Source organism: Ursus arctos, unplaced genomic scaffold (assembly GCF_023065955.2).
Source record: "Ursus arctos isolate Adak ecotype North America unplaced genomic scaffold, UrsArc2.0 scaffold_7, whole genome shotgun sequence".
Taxonomy (NCBI): domain Eukaryota; kingdom Metazoa; phylum Chordata; class Mammalia; order Carnivora; family Ursidae; genus Ursus; species Ursus arctos.
The window spans coordinates 65,521,147-65,541,752 of NW_026623089.1; the positions used below are offsets into that span (position 1 = coordinate 65,521,147).

At 42.9% G+C, this 20,606-nt stretch overlaps 2 protein-coding genes across 7 annotated transcripts in view; both read right to left on the reverse strand.

The window, feature by feature from the left end:
• NUP133 (nucleoporin 133) overlaps nucleotides 1-1,868 on the reverse strand; it is a 58,439-nt gene extending 56,571 nt beyond the window's left edge. For both annotated transcript variants that reach the window (XM_057308548.1, XM_026504221.4), the window contains exon 1: nucleotides 1,571-1,868. In XM_057308548.1, the coding sequence (XP_057164531.1) occupies nucleotides 1,571-1,752 (182 nt within the window). In that variant the 5' untranslated portion in view covers nucleotides 1,753-1,868. The remainder of the gene's footprint in view (nucleotides 1-1,570) is intronic.
• A 5,214-nt stretch (nucleotides 1,869-7,082) lies between these two features.
• The window catches only part of ABCB10 (ATP binding cassette subfamily B member 10), a 34,573-nt gene continuing 21,049 nt past the window's right edge, over nucleotides 7,083-20,606 (reverse strand). For 2 of the 5 annotated variants that reach the window (XM_044386075.3, XM_026504217.4), the window contains 7 exons: nucleotides 19,118-19,213; nucleotides 17,772-17,981; nucleotides 15,710-15,789; nucleotides 13,810-13,990; nucleotides 11,432-11,475; nucleotides 9,427-9,461; nucleotides 7,083-8,958 (listed from right to left, as the gene is read on the reverse strand). In XM_044386075.3, the coding sequence (XP_044242010.1) occupies nucleotides 8,727-8,958; nucleotides 9,427-9,461; nucleotides 11,432-11,475; nucleotides 13,810-13,990; nucleotides 15,710-15,789; nucleotides 17,772-17,981; nucleotides 19,118-19,213 (878 nt within the window). In that variant the 3' untranslated portion in view covers nucleotides 7,083-8,726. The remainder of the gene's footprint in view (nucleotides 8,959-9,426; nucleotides 9,462-11,431; nucleotides 11,476-13,809; nucleotides 13,991-15,709; nucleotides 15,790-17,771; nucleotides 17,982-19,117; nucleotides 19,214-20,606) is intronic. The other 3 variants (XM_044386077.3, XM_048219073.2, XM_057308333.1) reach the window with 2 other exon arrangements.

Genomic DNA, 20,606 nt, shown 5'->3' on the forward strand with positions numbered 1-20,606 from the left:
TTATATTCCCTATGCTGTACTTTTCATCCCCATAACTTACACATTTTGGAATTGGAAGCCTGTACCTCCCACTCCCTTTCACCCATTTTGCCCTCATCAGCTGTAGAATTTTATGAAATCTACCAGATTTGTTTTAAGATTTTAATTATTTATTCATGAGAGATAGAGGAGAGAGGCAGACCGGGGGGGGGCAGAAGAAGAAGCAGGGAGCTCTCTGCTCTGCAGGGAGCCTGATGTGGACTCCATCCCAGGACCCCTGGATTATGACCAGAGCCGAAGGCAGACGCTTAACTGAGCCACCTAGGCGCCCCCAGATTTGTACAACCAAGAAATCAGTCATGAGTTATCTGCTGTTACCTGTTCTTCAACCGCAGGTACAGCAGTTGAAATTGTACCTCCTCACCTTGTTAACATTAAGAAAATAATGTAGTTACCAGTATAAAATTTATTCCCTCTCTCATCATGAGGATTAAGTGAGCTTTGCTTCTTTTTTTTTTTTTAAAGATTTTATTTATTTATTTATTTGACAGAGAGACAGCCAGAGAGAGAGATAACACAAGCAGGCAGAGCGGGAGAGGAAGAAGCAGGCTCACAGTGGAGGAGCCTGATGCAGGACTCGATCCCATAACGCTGGGATCACGCCCTGAGCCGAGGGCAGACGCTTAACCGCTGTGCCACCCAGGCGCCCCAAGTGAGCTTTGCTTTTTGACATACCATTATAACAAATATTTTTCTTTAAATAATCACTAGAAAGTAAGAAAAGATTTTAAAAAACACACATTAAGTAAAGTATAGCTTTTATTCCCTGGCTTTTCTCAAAAGAAGAAAACACTGACAAGATCACCACTTTGAAGAGCACTTTCAAAATGAAAGTTTTCTTGCAAAACAAAGTTCTTTTTTGGTAGACGAATTCAGAGGAAACTACCCAGAAACGTGTTACCTTCTAAAGTTCTAGATTAATTATGAAAGGGTGGGTGCGGAGCATGATTTAACAGGTGATGTGGACTGATGTGCCGCGCTTTTATTTGCTAACAAAACTACTCTTATCTCACTGCTCTGGAAAGCCTTTTGCCTATTGATTTAGCTACAAAGTTAACTTGTGTGGCCAAAGCTCCCTTAATTATCAATCAGCAGATATTAATGGCAATAACTGTGTTAGGCATTATACGATTTTCCTGGGTTGGAGATGCTCTTTCCCACCATCGTCTGAGGATTTCATATTGATTCATTTGGCCTTACGTGAAGCTGGCTATCGCCTCTTCACAGATGAAAAGACTCATGACTGACACCGAGACACAGGGGTAGTAAGGAGGCAGGTAACCACTCACTGAAATCCAATTTGTTCACTTCTACACAAAGCTAATTCCATGAAAAGTGCAAAGTGAAGGCTCCATAAATTAAAGCGAGGCTTAAATAACTACCCGCAATATGGCCAAGATCTATTTCCCCAACTTTGGCATTCCCCCCCGCCGCCCCCAGTTTCGGAGGCTTCTGGAGACACTATCCCATCAGGCCCGCCAAGGCACGTAAGCCTATCGGTCACCAGACCGAATCGGGGACAATCACTTACCGCGAGCTCAGCGAGCTACGCCGGCCGACCGGCGAAAAGAGCACCGGGGAGCTGACTGCCGACCCCAGGGTCAGACCTTTCCTGCTAGTCGCCCGGGGCGTGGAGCCCGGCCCGACTCCGCCCAGAGGGCCCCTTCGGGTCCCTGGCCCCGGTGTCCGCGGAGAAGAGACGGCCGGGAACATGACGGAACGGAGAGGCGACACAGGGCAAGCGGATTCCGCCCGTGGGGCTGAAACTTTACTCGCGCGCGGAGCTTGAACACCTAGAGGCGGGAGAGCGCGCGGTGATGACGCAAAAGCACAGCGCCGAGCTGCGGGCTTTGTCGGGGAGGCGGGGGAGGGCGCGCGGTCATACGTGAAAGCGCAGCGCCGAGGCGCGGGGTGTGATCCGAACTGTGTGTGTAGGGGGGGGCGGGGGAGGGCGCGCGGTAATGACGTCAGAGGGCTGCCTCCAGCCGCGGGAGGTGATTGTAGAGGTAAACCAGTGGAGGGTTCTTGGGGGCTGGTGGGTGTCCGGCGCCTCAGGGAAGTGAAACTGGAGAGCCAGGTGCCCTTCTCGACTGTCTGGCGCTCTAGCAGCCTGAACGCAAAGCCTCTCTTTGAGTGCTTGTCTTTCCTGAGCCTCTTGGGAACTGGAAAGTGTCGGTTCCGTGGTCTACGCTGAGAAGGGAGAAAATGGGAAACGCTGCCAGTGGTTTCACACTCTCTTACATTTGTTCTTCTCTAAGTTTGTCATTCCCCACTCCACACGGTCTCATCCACGCTAGTGGACGCTGGTAACGCTACAAGTTCACATCTTTATCCCGGATCTTGTTCAAAAACTGCAGGCTCCAAACAGCTCCCTAGTGAACACTTTCGACCTGCATGTCCTGCAGACTCCTGACGTTCCACGTGTTAAAAACTGAATTCTTCTTTTCCTCCAGGACCCCTGTCCTACCACCTCGGCCCCACTTAGTAAAACTGGCCAATTACCCAAGTCAAAAAGAAGAGCTCTATCCCGGAGTCATTCTTCACCCTTAACCGCCACTGCAACATCCTGGTACACTGTAGCTCCTTAATACAGTCCGTGGATGTCAGCCTCCTGCAGTGGGTAGTGGAGACCGCGGCGAATGGAACAGTATCAGGACCTCTGCCTTGGGGGCAGCACAAGTACTTCTTTATCACTACCCAGGGTTCTACATTTATCTAGTGGCTACCATTTCCTTACAAAAAAAAAAAAAAAAAATCATTTCCTTGTTTATCCTTTGACCTCATTTCAAATAGTATAGTCCCTTATACGGGAGATCTAGAAGGGATAGTGTAGTGCGGTGGCTCTCATCCTCAAATATGTATCATCACCAGGAGGGCTTGTTAAACTGCATTGCTGCCCACCCACAGTGTCTGAAGATTGCGTTCCTTTTGTCTTTTTTAAGATTTTATTTATTTATTTGTCAGAGAGAGCATGCAGAAGCAGGGGGAGCAGCAGGCAGAGGAAGAAGCAGGATCCCTGCTGAGCAAGGAGCTGAGCCAAAGGTGGGAGGCGATCCCAGGACCCTGGGATCATGACCTGAGCCTAAGGCAGACACTTAATCAACTGAGCCACCCAGGCATCCCAGAATTTGCATTTCTAACGAAGTTTCTAGGTGTTGGTAAGGCTGCTATCCAGGGACATTTTGATAACCACTGCCATAGTAATTGAGTGTATAGACTCTGGAATTAAATGGGACTTGCTTCAAATCTCACCTCTGCTATTTCTACCAATGTCACCTTTTCGAGCCTCTGTTAAATTACTAACAGTACTCACTTGTGAGAATTAAATATAGATGTGACTGTATTTGTGAATGTCAAAAAAACACAAACATAGAATGAAAGCAAACAAGCTGAAGAAAAACAGTATTTCCTATAAAATAGTATCGCACTCTTTAAAGAAAATCAGTAAGAGAAACCAAGCTACCCCAAGAGGAAAAAAATGGAAATGTATGAAGAGCATGAACTAGCATTAAGTCAAAGACTAGAAATGATCAAAACACATGAAAAGATCTTCAACATCACTAATAATTAAAGAAATGTAAATCAAACCACCAATGAGTATTGTTTGCCTGTTGAATTAGCTGGAAGGTTTTTAAAAATGAAAACAGTTCACGCTGAAAGGCTGTGGGGGAATAGGTGCTGATGTGTACATTTCCGGTGAGATTTTTATAGATTAGTATGGTCTTTTAAGAGGATAATCTATCAAAAAGCCTTATAACTTGTATATGCTCTTTGAACTTGGCAATTCACTTTTAGAATTTATCTGAAAAAAATCATAATACATATAGTATTGTTTATAATAGCAAAGAATATAGAAAGATGTCCAATGATAGATTTATAGTATATTCACATTATAAGATTCTATATGGTTAAAAAGAATACATGAAGATGTGTGTAATGAAAACTTAAGGATGTAGGAAAATATTCTGTTGTAAAATTTTAAAAAGCAGGTTGGTCGAAAAACAGTACGTCCACTAGGAGCTTATTTTTTTATTGATATAAAAAAATGCCTCATAGACACATGTACACATGTGAGAAGCTCGACTTGAACATGTGCCTCCTTTCTATACACCGTTCCTAAAGTACTGCCCTTTCATTTAAGACCAAACTTTGATTTCTGTAGTAATAATCACTGCAATGAACAATGAGATAGTAGCCAGAACTATTTCCTGCAGCCGTAGTAGAATTGTTAGAATTCCACTATCACCAACATAGCCATGGTGATATTATTAAAATGGCAAGGCAGGGGAACAATGAAGAACTCATTATGGAAATTAACCATGCCCAATCATTTTCAAGGCATTCATTTAATTGCCATCTAATGGCGATGGAACTTTTTGAGATAACTCTAAATTTCATCGTAGTTTAAAAGTCCACTGAGCAGGGAAAAATGCATATTGTTTTCACTAGTTCTGCGGTCAGCAAACTGTCCAGGGTCAGAGAGTACCTGAGGCCGTACAGTCTGTTGCAACTGCTCACGAATGAGTGTGGCTGTGTTCCAATAAAGCTCTATTTATGGACACTGGAATTTGAATTTCATAAAACTTTGATGTGTTATGAATTATTTTTCTTTTGTTTTTTAAAAAGCATTTAAAAGTGTAAAAACTAGGGCACCTGGGTGGCTCAATCAGTTAGGCATTTGACTCTTGGTTTTGACTCAGGTCAGGATTTCAAGGTCGTGGGATCAAGCGCCAAGTCAGGCTCCGCTCTCAGTGCAGTCTGCGGGGGATTCTCTTTCCCCCTCTCCCTCCGCCCTTCCCTCAGCTTGTGCACTCTCTCTCTCTCACTAAATGAATAACATTTTTGAAAACAAACAAACAAACAAACAAACAAACCGTAAAAACCATCCTAAGCTTGCAGGCCGTACAAATCAGGCAGCAGGTCACAGTTTGCTGACCCATGGGCTAGCTTCATGAGGGACGCACAGGTCCTTTGTTGGCATAGGACCTAACAAAATAGAGGATACTCAGTAACGTTTTTTGAATGAAAAACATTGAATGAATAGAGATTGCCATGATGCCTCAGACAGAAAAATCATGTAGAATATCCCCAAAGGAACACTTACAATGTAGTTCTCACATACTTCTTTCACTAATATACTTAATGTTCTGTAACATTTATATTTCTTTTTTTTTTTTAAAGATTTTATTTATTTATTCGACAGAGATAGAGATAGCCAGCGAGAGAGGGAACACAAGCAGGGGGAGTGGGAGAGGAAGAGGCAGGCTCATAGCGGAGGAGCCTGATGTGGGGCTCGATCCCAGAACGCTGGGATCACGCCCTGAGCCGAAGGCAGACGCTTAACCGCTGTGCCACCCAGGCGCCCCTACATTTATATTTCTTTTCATTTATTTTCTAACAGTTTTGGCATTTTTATGAAAAAAGTTAATTTCTCAAAATAGAGCCCTAATTTATAAAAATATACTGACAAGGGTTTAGCCTATAATGGTTATTTTAGCTTATGATTATTTCCTGAGAACCAATCAAGTCCAAAGTCAGAGGCGGCCTTGCACATAGAGATGAAGCCTGGGAGGGTGGACCACAAAATGCTAAGCTCATTAACATGAAATTGTCTCTTCACAGAATTTCTAGTGATTAGTGATTTTTGCTTATTTTCTAAATTGTTTATATGAACATACATAGTCCTTCAATGGCTCTCCATGCATGTAAGATGAAAGCTAAGATTTTCAGCATGATATTGAAGTCCTCCATGATCTGGCTCCTATTTCTCGAGTATCTCCCTGTACACAGCTTCAATGCTGGATTAATTTACAACTTGCCTATTCTTATTTCCTCTTCTGTGAAAAGGGGATGATAGGTATTTCTTTAAATTATAGGATTGTCTGGGGGATCTGGGTGGCTCAGTCGGTTAAGCGTCTTCCTTCGGCTCAGGTTGTGATCCCAGGGTCCTGGGATTGAGTCCCACATTGGGCTCCTTGCTCAGCAGGGGGCCTGCTTCTCCGTCTCCCTCTGCCTGCTGCTCCCCCTCCTTGTGCACGCCCTCTCTGTCAAATAAAAAATAAATTATAGGATTGTCAAAGTAACAAACACGGTAACATGTACAAACACTCTGGAAACAAAGTGGTACCATCAACAGTGTTAGCAATACCACCTCTGTACTATTTAGCTATTTTCTTGTAATTAATTTTTATCTGCCTTCTCTCTCCTTCTAAATAAACTAGAAGCTCCGTGAGGGCAGATAATCATTCTGTCATCAACTCCACAGCACAATTCCTTGTCCAAGGTGGGGGCAGGGGATATTTATTTATTGTACTGAAGCAACTAAATAGAGTGTTTATGCAGGAGCACTGACAATATTGACTCCATCTTGAGCCCTCCATCTTGTTCATGTTTGCTCAATGACCTCTCTTGTGTTCCAGGCCCCTTGAAGATTCATACACATACCTTAGAAATGCCCACCAAGGCTGGGGTGTGTGGAGGCTTGCTTTGGCCTCCCAGGAATCTGTTAGAGATAAGAGTCTTTACCCTTCCCAGTGCATGGATTACGCCACAATATTACAGGTTAGCTGTCGGTTAGGTGCATGCAAGCCCTTTGATCTCCCTACAGTGGCCACCCCACCCACGCATCTCCTTGCTCTATGAAATCTGTAGACCAAGGCCTGGACTTTATGGAGAATAGCTGTGCAGCTGCCTGGATCATCGTCTACCCGATCCCCCATCAGCAGGTTACACTGGATAAAATTCCATGTAAACTGGGTGGAGTCATCTGCTTCGTTCTCCAGTCTCTAAGTACCTTTTCACTTTGGGGGATACTTTACTGTCTCTCCTTCACCTTCTAGCAGTTTGTAAATAGCAAAAAAAATTTTTAAAATAAAAATAAAAATGAGGACATCAGGGAGGGAAGAAATGGAAGGAATTTGTAATTACTACTTTCTTTTATTTATTTATAATGTTAGTTTTTTCTTTATTCCTGAACCTCCACAGCCAAATTCCAGTTAAGAAACTGAATGTAATGAAGCTTTATAAGAAGTGACAGACACAGATAAAGCTACTATAAATTTTAATCCAGGATATAAAATGTTCCCTAAAGACACAATTGAACATCTTGTATTAGAAAATAAAATATAATGATCAAATTCAATTTTGTAAATACTTCTATGGCACAAAGAGATTTCCCTTGGATCCAACCTTGTAATTGTGTTTTGTCTGCTTTTTGAGAACCACACCATAATAGCAAATTGTACAAAGAATACAAGTAAAGCTTGTTAAAATGATTGTCACAGGTGTACTGTTTCCTACTACAAAGAACAAGGAGTTCATTCATTCACTGAGTCCATTTTATTCAATAATAAATTCCCTTACGTAGAATGAATTATAATACTCCATGCTTATCATAAAATAGTGGTTTCTTCTTCCAGCATAATCAGTGAACCAATCCATACTTAGAACACGGGCAAACTTCCATTTTAATTACAGCAACATAGTTATTTCTTAGGTTCTGGCATCATCAATGTAAAAAAACCACTTTTTCTTGAGGCAACAGCAAATTAACAGCACTGACTTGAAATGTGGCAAATCTAACGGTTATCAGCATTGCTTTCAAATTTCTGATGCATTTAGGTGAATAAAACTATAACCATAAATAAAAAGGGTTATTTTTCAGAAAAGAAACAAGTTCTGAAAGTTTCTTGATATTCTGTAGAATAGGAAGAACTAAGCTTTCTTCAGTTTTAAGGATGAAAATTAAAGTTATTTAGGTTTTTGTCTCATTGAATGAAATTTCAAAAGTATTTAACTGATAAAACCTAAAATTTGGCTAGGAATTATAAATTTTTAAAACATAATTTTCAAAATACATGCCTTCGGATGACTTAAATGTAAAATTCATTTTTACCTCTTGATAATACCCAGCAGTTCATGCCTGGTTTTCCAAAGTAACAAATGTGTGAATAATGAAAATAGAAGTTTCCATATTCAAAGGAATGGCTTCTTCCCCTTTTAAAACTCATCAGGCTTTCATGTGCTAAAAATGCTGAAAACCACACACATCCAAACACGGACTCATCCCAGAGGAACACATACTTTTAAAGTCTCATATCCCTGAAGACACAGGAAGTGGGGAACGTAAATGTTCCCTTCTCCCCGTGTGACGCTAACTATTCCTGTATGTCTGAATGTCAGGTTCACTCCTGGACATTATCAGAATTAAAAAAAAAAAAGGGAAGATTTTCGTCTTCTAGTAAATTTAGACACAATGTAGGTAGAATACTACCAAGAGAATTACACAGTGATTGGTAAATCACCTAAAATAATTAAGCTTTTTATTTATAATCCCCTTTTAAAAGTTGTCATTTGACAATAGCTCCGATCTGTAACAGCAGGTAAAAAATAAAATGAGGTGCCATGTTATATTAATTAAAGTATTCCAGGACAAAAGGAAGTAAAAAACCTGAAAATAACTTCAGTGCTATAGACATTTAGAAAGTTACAATTATTAAAAGTCTGAATAAAAAGGTCTTGAGAACAGGTACATCTCAAAACAATATTTTACCCACCTTGGAAAAAACAGGCGTATTTTAAATAACTTGAAGTATGATTTACAGATTAGATACCATCTCTAAGTTTTTTTCCTGCAACAATGTTTTGCTCTAAAGTCTCTCATGTTCACTTCATCAGTAATTGCTCCTTTATGCTGAAATAAACCTTTGTTTGTTCATTAATTTTCTGTATATCCCATCTGGTTTTGAAAGCAGTTCTTCATGATTCCCGCATTCTGTAATCCTTCCTTGGTCAAGAACGGCCACCATGTTGGCATTCTTAATGGTAGACAGACGGTGGGCAATAATTAACACTGTTCTTCCTTCCATGAGTCGGTCTAGAGCTTCCTGCACAAGGTGCTCGTTTTCCGCGTCCAGGGCACTTTAAACAGGAGACCGTGTGAGAGAGCACAGACGTCAGTCCGCACCCGCGCGCTCAGGCGCTTCCTGGCACCCCCGCGCTGCCCTCGGCGGCGGCGCATCTTCACCGCCATCAAGCTCACAACTTCCGCCAGACACACACTTCTACTATGTACTTTTACATTATAAAAATACTACAGAAAGGAAACTTGGGACCCTTGATTTCCATAGACCGAAAGCACTGTGTACAGCTGCTGAGTGTGACCCGGGCTCACGGCCAACGTGACTGAACGGCGACTAGAACCCTCCCCTTCTGACGGGGCCTGTCCGCTGCCTCCCAGCTGTCATTATTCATTCACACGCGGTCACTTTCAAGGGGAAGGGGGAAAAACAGCATTTTCAGCTGTACCACTTTGAAGTACAGAACAGTCAGCTTCTGGGAACGGGAGAATTCGGCTTGTACAATCTTAGGTTACTAAGATATGCTCACCTGGTTGCTTCATCTAGGAGAAGAATTTTGGGATTCTGAAAAAAGAAAAACATCATTTTTAATTGCTTTTAATATGTTTTTAATGTTCTTTTCCTTTGAAAAGGAACACAATTTTATTTTAAAAACAAACCCTCAGTAATAAAAAGCAATGAAGTACTCATACACGATACAACATGGATGAACCTTGAAAACATTCTGCACGTGAAAGAAGCCAATCACGAAATGCCCTATATCGTAGGACTCCACCTGTCTGAAATGTCCAGAACAGGCACATCTCCAGAGACAGAGAGTAGGTAAGTGTTTATCTGGGGCTGGGCTCAAGAGAGAAATAGGAGAGGAGGCCAGGTGTGACCAGCAAAGGACCTAACACCTCTTCCCGGGGTGACGAAAATGTTCTAGAGCTGATTACGCGGATGGATGCGCAACTCGGCATACACGGAAGCCCACTGCGCTGCACGCTCTCAACGGGCGAACTGTATGGGATGTAAATTGTATCACAAGACAGCTGCCACAAAAAAGAAAAGCACAGACTCCTAAGTGTGTGAGGTAAGCACATAAATGGAAGTTGGAGGTGAGTCTGAGCTGCTGTCGCAGGCATTGCTGGACTGGACCTTGTTTACACTGCAGTTTTACCCTGCTGGCCAGTCAACCAGCAGTGTGGGCGGGAGCAAGAGTGAGTAGGATGGAGTCGAGACCCTCAAGGTCCTGCTTCTAGGCTAGTTAGGAGCATCACATAAAACTGAGAAAAGGTGAGAGCCCGCTGATGTCTCTCACACATTAAATTCTAGCTGTGCCTCGGAAGTTGCTGACAAGAAAGGAAGACATATGTCCACACAGAAACTTGTACACTGCTTGCTCACAGCAGCGCTATCCACAATACCCCCAGCCTGGAAACAACCCCAGTGGTCATCACTGGCAAAAGGATAAACGAGTCGTGTTGTGCCCGCACAGAGGAATACTGCTCAGCAAGAAGGACTGATAGAGGCTGAGACGTGGACAGACCTCAAAAACATTACACGAGTGGGACACCTGAGTGGCTCAGTCGGTTGAGCCTCCAACTCTTGATTTCGGCTCAGGTCATGATCTCAAGGTTGTGAGGTCGAGCCCTCACGTCAGGCTCCCGCTGGGAGTGGAGCCTACTTAAGCTTCTCTGTCCCCCACTCCTTCTGCCCCTCCCCCCTTGAAAAAACAAACATTATACTAGTAAAAGAGGCGAGATGCAAAGGTCACATCTTGTCTGATTCCATTTATCTGAAATGCCCAGAAAGGCAAATCAGGAAAGACAGAACGTACACTGGTGGCAGCCTGGGACTAGGGGTGGGGGTGGGAAAGACTGCAAGTGGTTACAAGCGATCTATCCGGGGTGACAGAAATGTCCTAAAAGTGGACTGTGTGATGCTTGAACAACTGTGCATTCACTAGAAGTCACTGCAGAGTACATTTAAAACTGGTGAGTTTTATGGTATGCTTCAATAAGGCTGTTTTTTTAAAACATCACCTACAAATGTGAGGAGAGTAGCTCTATAGCAAAGGGGAAGGCTATCATTTCCTAAAAACTACAAGGTCTGGGGCCTTCAGCTAAAATGGCTTTCCCTCTCCCCTTAGGAGTCTTGTGTATTTCCAGTCTATACCACTGAGTTTAGCAGTTGACTATAGATTATACAAAGAACCATGCTTGTATTGTTTCGCTATTTTTATATAATCACTGTTTCGCTTGTTAGACCATATACTTCTTCACAGTAGGTCCATGTGTTAAGCTTTTCTCCCTCCAACAACCCTAGCCCGGTACTGGGCTCCTAATACCGAAGAAATACTTGTTAAATTGGAACAACATGCTACTCAGTGGAACTCCCAACTCATCTTTCACCAGAACTATCAACCATATAACTTCCCCCCTCCAAAAAAAAAAAAAAAAGGAAAAAGGAAGAAGAAGAGTAAATTACAAATTATAAGGACCCTAAGTAAAAATGATAAAATAATTCCAGCCAAGTGGCTTCAAGCTTACCTTAAGCAGAGCACGGGCAATTGCAATCCGTTGTTTCTGCCCACCTGACAAAGACAATACTTTTTTTAAAAAAAACTTGAAAGCCTTAACAAAAACTCTTGGTAACAGGTTTTTCTGATAAGCTAAGTGGCAATTTGAAGACAGCTTCTTCTGGTTAGTCACAGCTGAGGTAGGCAAGAGAACAAAAGCCTATTTTGTAAATATATTGTCTCCTCATCCACCTCAAAACTAATAACAATTATCATAGCTAACGTTTATTGAGGAGTTCCGATGTACCAGGCATTGTCTAAAGCATTACTATGTTATCTCATTCAATCTTAAAAAAAAATCCTGTGAACTAGATCCTGTAATTATTCCCTTTTCACAGATGAAAAACCAAGGCACAAAATAACCAGTCCCAGGTATCGCAGTTGGTAAGTGGCAGGGCCAAGGCCTGAGTAACCACTTTAACCCGCCCTTTTAAAACTCAAATTCTACTAAAAGCAAGGGAAGAAACTGGGTTGGGGGGGGGGTAGGAGTGGGCAAATGCAGATGGGACAGACAGAGGTAGGCAGAAGAACATCTATGATAATTCCTTCCCTCGTCTTTGCCTCACACCACCCTCCCTCCTTTCCTCCAGGGGAGAGGACTCCCAAGTTACGACTGGTAGAGTCTCAGAGAACAGTACTCAGGACTCCTCCCGACTTCCTTCATTTTAGAAAACTCACTACATTTTTGGTGATGAAAATGGTCCTTTTTGGTTAGTTTTATTGGATGAAATACTTATTAATAGTAATTGCTGGACATTACATTATTTCATCTAAAAGAAGCTCATGAAATGATGAACCGAAATCAAATCACAACTGAAATGTGTGGCACTCCTAAAAGCTGCCCTCAAATAGGCAGCCCTGTGCTCACAGCAAGGGAACCAGGGAAATCCCTTTCATTGGGCACCTCCGCGGTCGGTGAGGGTGTCGGAGTGCTCTGGGGTGGGCTGGCTGAGCAGCCGGCTGAGGGCTTAGGGTCAGTGCCAGTTAGTGCACTGGGGATCGGTCACCAGATGTCCTTTCCTCCTCCCAGAGAGGGAGCACGGGTTGAAACCTTTGGTTATTTCACTCTGAAATGGGCACTTGAGAATCCTGGTAGAGGGAAGGGTACGCAGAATCTCTTCCGAAGGAGAAGGCCACGTGCTTGCTGGGCAGCGTGAAGTAGCTCCCAGCTCCGCCCCCTGACGCTCAATCATGTCACCAGGAGCAGCTGAAACTGGTTTTCTACCCAAGGACGTGCTTCAGAGATGCCAGGGCAGCTCCCTTTCACAAAGCAAGGTGTGATTCTACCGCTGCAATCTCGCAAATCTACCCAAAACATTTTCTCATCCACTGCCTCTTGTTTTAAAAAATCGTACACAATAAAAACATGTCTGTGTTCAATTTTCTGTGGCCTAACCTGAAGCAAAAAGTTTTGAGTTGGAAAGGACTACTGCTCTAGTCCAACCCGGCCACCTTCACTCTGACTTGAAGGCATCTGTCCTCTGCTCAGACACTTCCAGTGACAGAGAGCTCATTCCATGGAAGGGAGCACAAGTCGATAACTGTAACAAAAAAATTATCTGTTTACCCAAAAATTTATTTCCCTTTAAGTCTACTTCTCATTGGTCTCACTTCTGTATTCTAAAGCAATAGAATACAAGTTTTTTCTTTCCTTCCTGAAAATATGGTACCCAGAATGCAATGCGATCCAATGTGCTCTAACATCCCAGGGAACAGCCACTGAGCCTCAGCCGCAAGTCCTGCAAGCGTCCAGCACAGGGCGTGGCACACTGCACCGTGGGCCAGGTCGGGACCAGAGCCTGTTTGTGCATGGCCCTCAAGCTAAGAGTGGTTTTCACATTTTTAAAGGGTTGTTTAAAAAAACCACATGTGGCTCATAAAATCTAAAATGTTTACTCTCTGGTCCTTTATAGGAAAGTCTGTGGACCTGTGGTCTAACATGTAAAGTACAAAGTGGAGAATAGTGAACTCTCCAATTTCAGTTCTGCTCCAGGTTCACAGCCCCTGCCTCCCTGGACAAATAATTCTGCCACCCTGTATCTGTCTTATTTTCTGTAATTTTCAAGGATCTCAAGTTGCAAAATACATTTTTTTTCTCAGATGAGAAAAAAGCTGCTGTGGCTGAGTATTACTCAGTGGGACACTCCGTGGGAATCTGAGAACACCTTTGAGGTAGAAAGTGAAGGAAATTGGGGAGCTATCAACATACAAGAGATTTTAGAAACTGGAAAGGCTAATCTCATAAACTCTAAGGAAAAAAGCCTAATTAGAAATTAATACTGTTGTATGAAATGCTGCAGAGTTCCTGATAGCAAGACTTTTTGCTGCCAAGCAGTAACAAAGAAGTACCTGAAAGGAGAACGCCCTTTTCTCCGACCACAGTGTTGAATCCTTGGGGGAAGTTTCGGATGAAAGCACCTGCATTGGCTACATCAGCCACTCTCTCTATCTGCTCAGTAGTCACCGAGGAAGGGTCATCTGCACCATAAGCAATGTTCTCAGCAATGGAGCAAGAAAACAAAATTGGTTCCTGCAAATTGGAAACAAAACATACTTATTGTAAATTTCAAAATAGACTTCAAACATATCTAGGAATGTAGTGAAGCTTAATAAAGTACTAACATCTAAAAAACTATTAATTTGCTCTCAAAGAATACACAGTCGGCCACATGAGGGTTGGGGTGCTGACCCCCATGCTGTAGAAAATCTGAGTATAACTTTTGAACTCCCCCAAAACTTAACCACTAATAGCCTACTGTTGACTGGTGACATAAACAGTTGATTAACGCGTATCTTGTGTGCTATATATATTCTATACGATATTCTTACAATAAAGTAAGCTAGAGGAAAGAAAACATTATTAAGAAATCATAGGAAGAGAAAATACATTTACGGTACTGTACTATAAAAAAACCATGTATAAGTGGTCCCATGCAGTTCAAATCCATGTTGTTCAAGGGTCAACTTTATACCATTTTTTAAAGATATTTATTTATTGGAGAGAGAGAAAGAGAGTGCACGTGCACATGTGCACGAATGAGTACGGGAGGAGCAGAGGGGGAGGGAGAGGGACAAGCAGACTCCACACTGAGCACAGAGCCCAACATGGGGCTCAATCCCATGACCAGAGCTGAAACCAAGAGTGAGTCAGATGCTTAACCAACTAAGCCACCCAGGTACCCAACTTTATACTGTTTTGCTTCTGTTTCTTCATTCTCCATAAATTCGCCCAGCTGACTTTTAAAAAATTCATGTTTTTCCATGAGCAGGATTGATTTCATCATTACACTGCAGGAAATGAGATCCCGTGGCAGGTGCCTGGCACATAGTAGATACTTCATAAATTCGAGCTCCCTCCCTTAGGAATTGTCAGGTATGGAAGGTGCCAGGTCCACCTGTATTTTCCAGCTGCGGGCCTCCCACTAAGGATCTAGGGGGAATCCATATCTATTCATTACTTTTTGAAATAGACACAAACCAGGTGGGAACATGACATTTTAACAGAACCCTGTGGAATAGTCTTTAAAAAAGCAAATAAGCCTCCAGCTTCTGTTCTCCATCCCTGAACAATATGCACTGCTGCTATCCTCCTACTACCAAGCCACCCCCATCACTGGCCCTCCTGCTCCACACCTCGTGGGGTGGGGTGAGGGTAAGGTCTGAGGGGAAGTTCGTTAGAGGGAGAGGCTCAGAAATGAGGGAGGCCTCAGGTTTGTCTGCTGTGCACATAGCCTGGTAATAAAACAGAAACAGCTGTGTCCAAAATTTCCCTGCACCAAATGGTCTCATGAAAACAGCCTCATTACAGTGACCAGATTACACTAATATTCTGCCTTGAAATCTGCGACCTCTTTGCAAGGAGACCCCATCAAAGGGTCTCATAATAGGTTACATAATGAAACCCATTATGTGCAATAGTAGACTGTGCCAGTGACGAGAATGGGAATTGTGAAAGAGTCAGTAAAAGCTAAAAAATTCTATCATTTCCTCCCCATCCTCTGGACTCTCTGCGTTACAAGTTATACTAGTCCCCAGTTTTGGATAAAAAGTCGGTTTCAACTGGTTCAAGTATTTAAGGTCTTCAGGATACAGCACTATTTACAAACCTAAAAAACGTGCTATGGGAGATTAGCACATCTGGAGAACTTCCATTTCTTCTCTTTTGAGAGGTTCAAGTCTAAGGAAAAAAATAAATAATAAAAGCAAATTTAAAAGACAGTGTAATAAAAATAGAAACCTCTCTTCTTACCTGACTCACTGTCCCAATCTTGGATCTCAGCCAGACGGGATTTAGCTGACGGATATCATGGCCATCGAGACTGATAGTTCCTTGTAGAGAGGAGAGGAAAGTCATGGAGTGTCACGGGGCCAATGACTAATGTAAACACAAAAAGGATCTGCTGGAAAAATTCCACATTCAGTTCTTTTAAAGATTAAAAGTAATGTTCAGAATCTCTAAACAGAATCTAAAATCAACATATTTCATGGAATTTCCCTGTCTACTGTCTCCCTGCAGTGGTTAGCTGATTAGCCCATCCAACTAGCTCATCCGTCCAGCTCGCTTTGCTGCAATGACTTCCTTTCTGGAGTGACTCCAGGCTCCCTGAGAAGGTTCACCTGTGCAAAACTGATTCCGAAGTGAGTTAGTGGAAGGTGGCAAGCGGTGAAGTGTCCGCTTGCTGGCACCAATACTGGCAGTTGTGGCACAGTTCTGAAGCTGGCCGCCTAACTCCAGAGCTTCCTGACCATGTCAGCATCAGCAATACCTTGAAGGCTGGTTCTGCAGTGAAGTTCTGAGGCGTGTCCTGGAAATTCAATCCCGCCAGTGATTTTTTTTTAGCTCTTTTATTACTCCTTAAAATATCCCTTCCTGCATAAATGCAGCTGGAGGAGAATCATTATCCACAATCACAAAGCTGACACCATAGCAGAGCTTTTAAATAATCAGATGTAACTCTGTGACCCTCGCTAACAGAATTAATTCTACACCACAGAGGTAACTCGATAATGCTTGGGGATGATAATAACGGTGACTAAGAAACACCACGCTCTCTCTGTCAGTGGTGTGGAACTATACAGGCCAGCTCCAAACTTTCACAGACTGGCAAAACCTGAGGTCTTCGACTCAAAAAGTACAAGTGTTCTATAGTCTACGCAAGGCTGGAATTTCCGTGTAGTTTCTTTTCTCCTTGATTTATTTACCATGATAAAGAAACTAGAGGCTTCATATTTTGACTTGCTTTGCATTCACCTAACTAGGATTTTTTCTAAATTCAGAATTTTATAGCAAGTAGAGTGAATCAAAACAGAAAATTCCGGAGGCAAACAGTTTAGTTAACACCCATTTTAACACAGTTGGTGATTCCATGGGTCAGTATCTGCAAGTCAATTAATTATCTGGCACATAACCAGCTCTCTTATGGTATTAACCAAAAAGCACAAGACACAAAGATCACAAGACATATTGATTTCAAATTAATGATGTGATCTTTACTAAGAGTCGTTTTCTTGGTGAGAAATATCATTGTTTCCTCAGTACAAATCTACTCCAGGCTCTGATATAAAGAAGGATATAAACTTTATGTGCGGTGATGGATGTTAACTAGACATTTCACAATATATACACACAGCGAATCATGTTGCACACCTGAAACTAATATGTCAATTACATCTTCATTAACAAAGGATATAAAGAAGTAAAATAACATGTTCTTTGCTCTAAAAGATGCTATAATCCATTTAAAAACAAAAACCAGAACAAGAAAAATCCACTAAGAAAATCCCTACTACCTCAAAATAGCTTTAAAAAAGCAATCCCAGAGAAGGGAATCACCGGCTGCCAAATCGCCCATCTGCATGCTAGTCACTGGCAGTTCGTGGGCAGACGCAGCCTGAAGGCTTCCAGAGAAGCTTTCCCAGCTGAGTGGCCGGCCCAGAGTGGCACTTTCTCCACGGTGCTGCTCAGCCACCCACGGAGCACCTTCCCGGAGCTGTGGGGCAGCCTGCCCATCCTCGCCCAGAAGAGGGGGTGTCATCAGGGACACCAGCACGGGAGATGAGGACGTAGAGTTCAGGAAGTCACTTGGGACTTGAAGAGGTCAGACATGCAATATACAAACCGCCTGACAGGCCTTCTGTATATTCTTAAAAGTAACACCTTTGTATAAGGGATTTCTTTCCTGGGAACAAACCTTCTGGCATTTCAGAACTCTCACACGACAGGTCTTTGCATAATTTGGTCCTCTCCCAGAACATGAGAGTAGAAGGGCTCTGGAAAGTCCTCCTACCCTACAATGTGATGAAGCACTCACCAGAAGTGGGGTCATACAACCTCAGCAGGAGGGACACCACCGTTGATTTGCCAGAACCACTAGGGCCAACCAGCGCTGTGACAGACGCTGATGGGATAGAAAGGCTGAAATCCTGGAATATGGGCACTCCTGGGCGAGCTGGATAGGCGAAATGCACATTCTTAAACTCCAAAGTGCCCTGGAAGCTCTCCTTGTTTAAAACGACCCCTTCTGAAACAAGATGGAATACCAGCTACTTAAAGCAAAGACCAAACTGACAGCAGAGCTCTGTTCTCCCACTTGCCCGACTGCAGATGCCGCCGGACCACAGCTCGCGAACTCACCTGCAGGCTGAGCTCCTACGGGCACAGCAGGAAGAGGCCTCTGTCTAATGCTTACCTTGAGCCGCCTGTACCCACTCTGTACCAGGCACTGCACATATGCGCTTGTCTGGTTCTCACAGCCTTGAGAGGCAGAGATGACAGGACACTGAATCTCAGAGACAGCCACCTGCCCATGCTAACAGGTAGTGGAGCCAGTTTTCACCTGTGGAGCAGTCTGGTTTCAAACCCCATTGCCTTTCCTCTGTGCCACTGTCTCTGTAGTTCCTAGGTCCAGGGTTTATCTTACCTACTCTAAATAAGTATTTTGAGAGAATGATGGTAAATGGGTGGGCCTTGTACAACAGCTTCGGAGCCTGGTATTATTACCTTGCTAATGACTTGGGAGAAGCTGCTCAATCTCTTTCAGCTGGGTTTATTTCCTCCAGCCTGCCACACTGGAGAATACTGGGCTTTCACTCATGATCTGGGGCTAAGCAACAATGTCCTGGGAGTCAGTGAGTGAGGAGTAGCTACTGCTCCAGGCCACACAGCTCCCCCAGTACTAGCTTCCAGGAAAGGAGCTGATAAAGGAGATGGCTCTAGCCAATTAACACCAGAATCCTCTAGCCCACTACCCAAAGCCAAGAAATTTAGAGGCTTTTGTGTGATCTGTCTTCCTTTCCCCCAACCCTCCCCACTGCCCAAACATCAGAATCACTTTGGAAGACAAATCTGGTGAACTGGCCAGGGCCCTTCCTATCTGCACCCCTGGGTGGCACTCGCTTCCTTCCTGCTATTGGTGGTAATGAATCACCTGCAGGGACGTCAGCCCCCACACTTCCAGGGCCACCCTCTGCCCAGCAGCAGTGCCCGGCACCATCCTTCCTCTCTCACTGCCTGCCCGTCTCATCACTCTTCTCTGCTGTGTGGCAGGATGATATCCTTGTCACGCTCGTCCTTTGCAGGTAGAGCAGAGAGTTGGTCTAAATGTCCAAAGCCACATTTGTTTAATCCCAGCAAAGAAAAAACCCATGGGAGACCCACCATTAAAAGGCAGCTCAGGCTCTCTCTCAAGGAGCTCCCAGAGGCGTCCCCCGGCACCCAGCCCTTTCATCAGCTCGGAGTAGAAAGAGCTCAGACCTGAGGACAAGAAGCAAACATATCCATCACCGATGCCAGGAAATGACCATCTGCTGCTCCCCGCCCTCTGAGAATAGTAACAATAACTTGCTTTTAATATAAAATCTGTTAACTTTCAAAAAAGGATTTGAGGCAATTACCATATTCAAAATTCCCTGTCTCATACCCTTGTTTGCCCTCAGCTTCTCCTCCTCCAATTTCATTGATTTCTAATACAGATGAAATGTTTGGGAATTTACAAATGCATGTAGCCATAGTAATCAACCACTGAATTAAAATCACAATGTTACAGAGAAAATCTACCCAGTCAAAACACATAGCAATATTAATAAAATATAACACTTGAAAGGAATATAAAACATCTCAATATTCATTTTAAATTCATATCCACAAAATCAAACCCCCTCTTTCAGTCACTCAACAAATAGAACTTTTACTTGGCTAAAAACTGAAAAGGAATTTGGAAATGTTAAATATTCCAGCAATCTCTTTTTAAAGTCACCTTTGAACTATGAATTAATTAGTGACTTAAGGCAAACAAACTCCAAGTACACTAGGCCACGTCAACTACAGGAACATACACTTGTAACACTTTCCCTCAGTAAGGATGCTACAAAGATGCTATTCAAATACTCTAAGGCATTTTTGTGCATATGTTTGTGGAACTTTGTGCAAAATACAGTGGATTAAACTCTTCGGGTTCAACTGAAAATGCACTGGGCAGAAACAGATCCAGATAAATATAGTCAACTAATCTTTGATCCTTCACAAAAATTACTCAAAATGGATCATAGACTTAAATGTAAAAAACGAAACTATAAAACTCTTAGAAGATAACACAGGAGAAATCCTAAACGACCGTGGGTTTGGTGATGACTTTGTAGATACAACACCAAACACATGATCAATGCAAGAAAGAACTGATAAATTAAACTTCATGAAAATTGAAAACTTGAGCTCTCCAAAGAGAATGAGAAAACAAGCCACAGAGTGGGAGAAAATATGTGTAAAAAACGTATCTGATAAAGGACAGATATCCACAATATAAGAACTCTTAAAACTCAACAATAAGAACACAACCTAATTAAAAAATGGCAAAAGACCTGAACCCAAAGACCTCACTAAAGAAGAAATACAGATAACAAATAAGCATATGTAAAGAGGCTCCCCCTCATATGTCATCAGGGAAATGCAAATAAAACAACAGTGAGACACCACTGCACACCTGACAGAATGATGAAAACCCGAAATTCTGACAACACCGAGAGCTGGTGAGGGTGCGGAGCGTCAGGAACCTCGCTCACCGCTGGCGGGAATGCAAAACGGAAGGCAGTTTGGCAGTTTCTTACACTCGACAGACTCTTGCCATATGATCCGGCAATCTCATTCCTTT